At 46.8% G+C, this 9,038-nt stretch overlaps 1 protein-coding gene across 1 annotated transcript in view; it reads left to right on the top strand.

Annotated features, from left to right (window-relative positions):
• Nucleotides 1–7,414, top strand: part of DEPTOR (DEP domain containing MTOR-interacting protein) — a 15,834-nt gene extending 8,420 nt beyond the window's left edge. The window contains exons 3-9 of the mRNA XM_009079207.1: nucleotides 1,109–1,232; nucleotides 2,645–2,823; nucleotides 3,452–3,637; nucleotides 4,014–4,154; nucleotides 4,462–4,532; nucleotides 5,984–6,088; nucleotides 7,215–7,414. Of these exons, the coding sequence (XP_009077455.1) occupies nucleotides 1,109–1,232; nucleotides 2,645–2,823; nucleotides 3,452–3,637; nucleotides 4,014–4,154; nucleotides 4,462–4,532; nucleotides 5,984–6,088; nucleotides 7,215–7,340 (932 nt within the window). The 3' untranslated portion in view covers nucleotides 7,341–7,414. The remainder of the gene's footprint in view (nucleotides 1–1,108; nucleotides 1,233–2,644; nucleotides 2,824–3,451; nucleotides 3,638–4,013; nucleotides 4,155–4,461; nucleotides 4,533–5,983; nucleotides 6,089–7,214) is intronic.
• The last annotated feature ends 1,624 nt before the right edge of the window (nucleotides 7,415–9,038 follow it).

The following is a 9,038-nucleotide window of genomic DNA, read 5'->3' on the forward strand; positions in this document are numbered from 1 at the left end:
GTTTTGGCATTTGCTGCTCACCAAAAGGGGAATGTGGTTTTGCTGGTCTGCTCAGAAGGATGAAAAAGTGTTAAAATTTTCACAAGAAGTATCTTGCATCTTTTGAATTTCACTCTAATGGATGACATTACTTTAGTGAGGAAACATTAGTGGTTTTTCTTTTCCCCTTTCACTAATTTTCTTTGTTTTCCAGGCACATTCTTAACTCTGTTTTTTTAAAATTACTAGTGTTTCTTCTTTCTTCTGCTGGATGGACCTGAAGGCAGGCTGACTTAAGAGCTAGACTGTGATTTTTGGGCTGGTTTTTTTTTGGTCTTTGTTATATTTTGTTTTATTTATTTATTTGTAGCTTAGGAATCTGTTTCAGGCAACATTATCTCAAAGCTGTATCACAAATATTTACCTTCTAAACATTACAAGGTTGTAGCATCCATGCATTTACAGATTGTGTGCTCAGCCCCAAGTTGAAGCTAAGGCTTTTCATACAGATTTGGTTATTTCAGGTGTATGCACCTCGTTTTGAAGAAAGGCTCTCTTGAAGTCACTTTGCCATGCAAATGAATTGAGCACTGTAGGCACAAAATGGTGTGGAAAAGTTAATGTCAGTATATATTTTAGCTTACAAGTATTTTTGATAGACAGAGATGATTTTATAGGGGTTTGGATGCAGTGTGGGGGTTTTTTCCCTCTGTCCTCCAAGTCTGCTTACATGTGGCTGAACTTTCTAAAAATAGTTGATTGAGACAATTCCATTTGTTCTCTTTTAGATGCAACCCAAAAATCAACAATTCAGTTAAAAGAAAAAAAAAAATCTCTTTTTTTTTTCCCCTGATGAATATTTTAGTGTCTGGATCAAAATGCAGACTCCAACTCTGGCTTTCCTGAGGCCTGTTCAGTGGGACTGACCTCTCCCACCAGTTCCAGGCACTCATGAGCAGCCAATTTTTGGGGAGCCAAGGCTTGGATGCTGGTTGCTCCATGGTACAAGGGGCATGGAGAAGGACATGACATACAGCCCTCACAGCTTTTAACCTGGAGGCAACACCCTGCTGAGTGTGAGTGCTGTCTGTCCCTCACAGACTGACATCCCTGCTCTGAACTCTTCCAGTGTGTGATGAGCACTCGGACTACAAGGATGCCAAGCTGCTGTATCGCTTCCGCAAGGATGATGGGACCTTCCCTCTCAGTAAGGATGTGAAGGTGTTCATGCGAGGGCAGAGTCTTTATGAGAAGTATGTGAGTCCTTCTCAGTGCTGGGAGTGTGCTCTGCTGGCTGTGCTGGCTACTGGTGCTCTGCAGCTGGGAGTCACAGCTACCACTGGCTTTGCTCTTCTTCCTGCTCTGTACCCCACGCTGTCCCATTTGGAAATGCTGTTTTCTGAGCCCTCTTACAGCTGAAGGACACCTGAAATTCTTTGGGCTGGGACAGCAGCTGTACTTTGAACTCATGGATGCTTCCAAGGGATCCAGCCCAAGTGCAGGTTCTGGGATCTGGTAGAGGGAAGTGCTAGAGTTCAGTCTGAGTGCTCCTGAGATGGGTACGTGCCACAAGCACTCTTCCAGCCTCCTGAGGTGAGCTGCTTCCACCAGCTCCATTAGGATTTATGTCCCACTGAAGTCAGCAGGATATGGGATTTTCAGGACCCTTGTGGGCCTGGGTCCCTGTGCCTCTCTTACCCATGTGCAAAATCTGTAAAGGAACAGATGATTCTTAGACAGTAAAGAACACTCCTCCCACCTCCAAGTGATTAGTTTTCTTTGTGTTGATTGTTTCGGTTCTAGATCCAAGCCATCTTCCCAGGGTTCAATCCCAGGCCACCCTCTGGACCCAGGTCCTTTAACAGCCCCTTGACATCCTCACATCCTCACACCTTGGTCATCAGAGTCACAAACTGGCACTGAAGGAGAAGTCTTTCTTCCAGGCGGGTGGTGATTTCGGGTGTCTCCCTGCCCCTTTGGCAGATGTGCATCCCTTGTCCTTTGATTTTGACCCGCAGCAGTGGCCGTGGGATGGGGAGAGCATCCAGCCAGCGTCTCTCATGGCTGAGCCAGCTGCACCCTCTCGTGGAGACACTGCATTTAGCTCTCACATGTGCTGCAAACGGAATATGTGCTGCCTGAAACCCACCTTCTCCTTCCTTTTGGACTATGTGCCGTGTGCTGCTCATATTTGATCACTTGCTTGGCTTTCCCCTGCAGCCTTTAGTTGAGGTCGTAGCTGAACTGGTTTTGCTGAAGCTGCTGCCTCCGCTGTGAACATTTACAAAAGTGCCTGACTGCAGCTCTGCATTTCTCCCTCCCTTCCTTCCCACTGCTCCCAGACAGCAATATTTTGGCTGTAATGCTTTGCCTGTGTCTCTTGTCCCTGCTTTGGCTGGCTGCAGTTTCCATGAGGGATGGCAGGGCTGGGCATCTCATGGGAACCTTGTCCCTGCTTTGGCTGGCTGCAGTTTCCATGAGGGATGGCAGGGCTGGGCATCTCATGGGAACCTTGTCCCTGCTTTGGCTGGCTGCAGTTTCCATGAGGGATGGCAGGGCTGGGCATCTCATGGGAACCTTGTCCCTGCTTTGGCTGGCTGCATCTCCCACAAGGGATGGCAGAGCTGTACAGCATCACGGGAGTCTTGTCCCACCTCTGTGCCAGGCTCATGAGCGTGGAAGATTCAATTCTGAAGGTGAGAGAGGAGAACTCAGTGAAGTACCAGAGGACTTTCCTGGGCTGTGAGATGATTGACTGGCTTGTTCAGGAAGGAGAAGTGGAGAACCGACAGGAAGCAGTGGAGCTGGGACGGGCACTGCTGGAGCATGGGATCATTCAGCATGGTGAGTGAGGGCCTGGCTGGAGCCAGGCTGGAAAGCAAGGGATGAGCATAGCTGTCAAGGCTGTGCTAGGAACAAATCCCCATTCATGTCATGCAACAAGTGCTGGTCAAGTGCCCACTTGGAGATGGCAATGGAGCCTTTTAGTTCTATGTTTGGAGCTGGTGACCTTTGAAATCGGAGCAATCTTCCACCACCCACAAAGGCTTGGAGTTGAAATCTGAGCTATTGCTCTTTGATTCTTCAAAGCCGCCGGCCACAGGACTGGGATCCACCCTGGGTTTGGAGGGCTGGGGTGTGAGGATGTAATGTTCAGCTCTGCTTGGCTAGAGATCATAACCATCTGTTGGAATTAAACTTCCAATTCGGAAGAAAGGGAGTCCTCTGAGTGTCTTAGGACAGGGGCAGGTGGAGGGATGTGACACTGGGTGCACCTCTTGGGGAGATGGCACCTCCTGGGGAAGTGGCCCTGCTCTTCCTCCCTCCCTGCAGGCAGCATTCTCAAATGGTCAGAAAAACTGAAGTAAAACACAGAGACATTAAAAGCCACTCATCAGGGTCCATCAGGATATTTGCTGTCTATATTTTTTTGCACCCCTCAGTCTCTCCCTCCTCCCCTGTTCTCTCCTAGTCTCCAATCGGCATCACTTCTTTGACAGTGACATCCTCTACCACTTCTGGATCAACTTTCGGCGGAGGCGACGACTCACAGAGTTACTCAATGAAAACTCTTCTCGTGCCCTCTCCGAAAGCCCTGATAGCCCTTTCTGTCTTCGCAAGCTCAACCCAGAGCCAGGCAACACCAGCTTTCTCTCTGGTAACTATGGGTGTATTTGTGGAGGGGTAGGAAAGAAAGGATTACACCACCAAAGTATGTCACAGCTGAGGGTATTGCTCCACCACAGAGTGGGATGTTCCTCCAGGTATCCCATGAAGTGACCACCCATCCCACTGGTTTGTGGTGGATGTCACAATGCAGTGGCAGTCTCTGTCACAGCTCCCCATCACAGTAAAGTAACTCAACTTAGCATCAGCTCAGCTCTTCATCTTTGAAGCTCGTTTTATTCTTTCTAAGCTCCAATGGCATCTTCAGTGCATGCTTACCTTTCAGGTGTGGGTCAGGCTCAGGGGAAAATGTTATTTTAAACTAGTCTGTTTCTTCCTTGATCAATTGTTATTTCTGCCTCTTTCAGTCCAGACCAACAAGGAGATCAAAATTGTGTCAGCAGTTCGAAGGAGCAGCATCACTTCCCTCTCTGGAAACTCCAACTCCTACTTCAGTGCTGCTCCTACGTTGGTATTCCCTCCTGTGGCTGAGTGCAACCCAAAATCAGGTCTGGCCTTCTGCACTGCCCTGTTGTCACATGGGATACATCTGTTAGTTCAGAGCACAGGCTAGCTCAAACCCCAGGTCCAAACCCATCAAGAGGACAGGGTCAGTCTCACCTCTGGGGCTTGATTTGAAAAGCTGTGCAAATTTTTGGAAAAACACTGAGATGAATGCAAAGATTTCTGTGTGCAGTAACTGCAGCTAGTTCTAATATCTGTTTTCCAGCCCAGGGTAATCCCCAGGCTGCCTCGTTATGCACTTTACTGTACAGACCCCTTGATTCTGATAGAATCTGTCACCTTCTGCTCTAGTGTTAAAGAGACCTGTCACCAATGAAGAGCTCCTGTCCCCTGGGGCCCCTTACGTCAAGAAAACACTGACTGTGAGTGACCATTGCAAATGGTGTTGCTAATCCATCAGTATCCAGCTCCCTGCCTGCTCTTTGATGGCTTTCTGTTGGCTGCTCTGACCTCTCTGTGTTTAGACTTTGATTGCATGTCACATCATCTTGGCTTTTTCTTGGTGACTCTTGATGGGGCAATGTCTTCACATATTTTTGTGGGTGAAAATGTGCTCAGTCCCCACAATAGTTTAATGTATTTTTAAATGGTAGGCCAGGAAGGAGAATGTTTCCTGGACAGAAAAACTCTGTTTCATTCAGTTCTATGGAAACTTTAAAAGCTGTGAATCTTGTGACAGGTGAGATTGTGACACTCATCCTCTGTGTCACACAGCTTTATGCATGGCTTTAGGCATCTTGCAGGTTCCTCTGCAGATCTGGTGTGTTAATGTGATCCATCAGCATCCTATGGAGCAGCAATGAATGGGGGGAACATCCAAGGGCCATTCTTAACCCTTATGATGGGCTTTTTTCATGGACAAAATAAACACACTGCCAAATCTCCAGGATGCTGCAGACAACCCGAGTTTGGGGGTTTTGTTTTTATAATTATTTCTAAAGCTGCAGCACTGGTCAAGGCAGGGCTGGTGGGTGCTGGGTGTGAATGTTGCCATACAGCTCCTGCCCTGCAGATCCTATCATGTGTAAAACTTCCCATCCCTTCACTGCCCACCTCTGAAACGGGGAATCTCACAGCAACCAGTGTAGGAAGCATGAGGACTGCCTTGCCATACTGGTTTGACAAAAAGTGGGGTTACAAAAGGAGCTGTGGATCAGGTTCCCAAATGAAGTGTGCTGTAGGAATTGGTGGGAAGGAGCAAGAAAAAGAAAGCTGGTGATTAGCGTGGCATGTATGAGAACGTGTGGTTCATTCTCCTTCTGAATGCTCTTGCCCTGCCCTTCAACTCTGCCAGCCTGGGCCTTTCATGGCTCATTTCCTGCTGCTTAGCTCTGCAGTTGCTGTTATTTATTTATATGGGTAATGTGCAAAGTCCCTTGGGAATTCCTTTTCTCTTTTAAGCACATCAGATGGCCTCAGTATTACAGCAAACCACTCTGACAGACTGAGATCAGAGTGGGAAAAGTCAGGAGTGCCTACTTCCACCCTGGAAAGGCTCTGCTGTGCCAAGGAAAAGGCACTGTGTGCATGCTCTGGAGACGTTCTCAGCACGCTCTTGGTGCATGCCTTACACTTCAACTTGATGCTGCCTGTGCTTCACTCTTCTGCACTTGCTGGCAGGGAATATTAAGCAGAAAGCAGCTTTGCAGAGAGCAATTAATCAGTTCTGCATGTCACTTGATGCACAGCCCTTTCTCTCCCATCCGTGACAGATTAGGATCAGAAGCAGAGCTCTCCATCTCTCTAAGGACTGTTGCATCTCCTCCATCCAGCCCATTCACTGATATTTAAAACCCTTTTGTTCTGCTTGTAGATTGTGGGGGATGCAGTGGGCTGGGGGTTTGTGGTCCGAGGAGGAAGACCTTGCCACATCCAGGCAGTGGACCCAGGAGGACCTGCTGCTGCTGCAGGGATGAAGGTACTTCTTAGTCATGGTGACTTAACAGAAAGTAGGATTTATGTCCTGTTAGAGATTTTTGAGCTGAACACATCCTCCATGATAATCCCAACTCCTGCACTGGAGATCTGGGAGAGGTGGAGGGAAGGATGCTCTTTGCATCTTTGGTGGCACAGCAGAGGATTTGCCTTGTCCAGGGCAGCACAGGAGCTGTGAGCAACTAAAACTTTAAAAATTTCATCAAACCTAAACCATCCCTGTGGTTGATTTTGAAGATGTCAAAACTGTTTGTGCTGCTGAAAACAAAGCAGAGAATTCCCAGCTCAGCACCAATGACTTTATATAACCCCAGTGAAGCTGGTAAGGAGGCAGAGCTTTATCCTGAATCACCTGCTCTCACAGCTCCTGAGATGTAACACATTTTGTTTCCCTGCCATTAGCAATGGAGTTCTGCATGGAGCTGCTTTCCATGTACACCAAACCTTAATAACCTTAGACTGATGCCTTGATTTGATTCATCAAGTAACTTCCAGTATTTCCAGCTCAGGTGAAATGAACTGAGGTCTTGAAACTCATTTTAGGCCCAGGCATGTATGAATTTCATGTGCAGAGTTTTAAGCATGAATGAAAGGAATGTTGATTTTCCCAGTTCCCTATAAAAACACCAGCAGTGAGGGTGTAATTTCTACAAGCTGATATAAGTCTAAAGTCATATGGATATTTGACATAATGGGATTCTTCAGAGGCAGAGTGTGACTCCTTGTTTGCTTCAGGCAGGATTGGAAGGGGATGGATGAATTTGTTTCATTTACTCAAGAGCTCAGTTAATTTCTCCTTACCTAATCTCATTTACTACCAAATTGCTAGATGTTAATATTGTGCCTCATTTCCATCTGTGAAATGAACCACTGCTCATAAATGAGACTCTTTTCCTCTGTTAGCTCACAGTGTAAACCTCTTCGGTCCCATTTTTTATGATACAGTGATTGTAGCACTGTGATTATTAGTGTGACTACAGAGTGGGGATGCTTTAGGATTTCAAGGATTTTGAGGCAAGTTATTTGCATCACGGCCTCTGGCTCCAGTCTCATGGCAGATGGTGCTATGAGAGAATGGCGAAAGGTAACCTGCCCTTCCTCTCTTTCAGGTGTGCCAGTTTGTTTTCTCAGTGAATGGTGTGTATGTTTTGCATCTGGACTATCAGACCATCAGCAGCCTCATCATGACAGGACCACGGACTCTCGTGATGGAAGTCATGGAAGCCATTGAATGAGTGAAGGAGTCTTGTCCCACTGCCATTTGGAAAGGCAGGACACTCCACTAAGCAAGGATGGACTGTGGAGAGGGACCAAGCTTGACCATTCACTGTGAATTGTTACCCAAGTTCTAATATATTTCCCAATAAACACATTCTAATGGATGAGTCTTGGATTTCGATGTTCTCTGCTCATAAGAGGGTCTAAGCTCTTGCAGCTCCTTTGTAATGCCAGTAGGACAATTCAACACTTTGTGAGCCAAGCCCTAGAACAAGCCATTCACCAGCCAAGATGCAAGGCAGGTGGTAAAGCTGGTAAGCAGCAAGAAGTTTGATACCAAGTGAATACGTCTGAGCTCCCCTGAGCTGTCTGTGCAGTCTACCGAGAACATAATGTGCTCTCCAGATGGCCTGATAAGCTGTGCCATGGGCCCTGTCAAGAAAATAAGGAAATGAATACAGGAATATATGCTTCCTTGTAAAATCTAGGGCTCCTGCTACTCTCTTGGATTAGCCATGCTCACAGCCAGGGCTGCTTGCTGTTCCCAGCTGCTTCTTGAAAAGGTGAAACTTTCAGGATTGTGGGGTTTGTGCCCCTACCCCCTAATAATGCATAAATTCGTTAACCAGCTTCACCTCAGCATGGAGGCAGGCAGAGGTCCCAAGCATCATAGGTTGCTACTGGGGAAAAGGAGAGACTAAAACCAGAGTGTGTCCAAAAGGAAATGTGTATTTGAGTTGACTCTGTGAGGGAACAGAAAGATGAAATCCACCAAAATGCAGCCCCCTTGGACCCTGCTGCTCCCAGAATGACAGTATTTGCAACCAGTGCAAAATATTCCTTGCAAACTACCCTGAAAGTGAACTAAATATAGAATAACAGGTAATAACAAGAAACTAGGGAGGTTTCTTGCTTTCCACTTCACAGAGCATCCTGCTTGTGATAGAGAGGATGATTTCCAGCACTCCTGCTTAGGGCAGGGCCCCCAGTGCAGCTCCTTTGGCCACAAACCAAGACTGTAAAAAAACCCCAACCAACAAACCCCAAACAGCCCAAAAATAGTAATTCTAATTTGTGTTAAAGTGAGGCTGAATTTCTTGGAAAATCTGGTGTCAGCTGTGTATTAGGTATTGCTTTGCTGCTGGCTGCCTTTTTTCCCCTTAGTATGAAGGGATATGTGGTCCCCCAGTGCTGGTGCTGAAGTAACAGGACTACTTGGACCACAGCATTCCTGGAACATGGTCCAGGCAAGATGTTTGCATTGACAATCCACTGGGGTCCTTCCAGCCCCTAAGTGAAACCAGACCATCTTCTCAGCCATTTGTCAATACACTCACAGTTGTTATTTGTAGCCATTCTGTGCATGAGTGAAGCAGCTTCCATCTGCCTTTTGGCTTTTGAAATTCTGTTCAGGGAAGGTTTGGGTGGCTGTGATAGCTCCAAGGTTTAAGCCAGGGTGTTTGGCTTGAATTAAGGTAAAATCCAGGATACTATGTGTGGGCACCTTGGGAAAGGCAGGACAGAAAGCAACACTCACCCTGAACCCAAGCACTGAAAACAACTCCAGATTTTTCTGATGCAAACAGAGCAGGAATTTGAGCTCTGGACCTGAATTCCCTGGAAGTGAAGCACAGGAGATATGTACTCTTTCCTTTCTCATCTTCTGCTTTTAAAGTAAACTGTAGCAAATCTGAGCAACCTCTGAAATCCAGCAG

Source organism: Acanthisitta chloris, unplaced genomic scaffold (assembly GCF_000695815.1).
Source record: "Acanthisitta chloris isolate BGI_N310 unplaced genomic scaffold, ASM69581v1 scaffold3787, whole genome shotgun sequence".
NCBI classification, from domain to species: Eukaryota; Metazoa; Chordata; class Aves; order Passeriformes; family Acanthisittidae; genus Acanthisitta; species Acanthisitta chloris.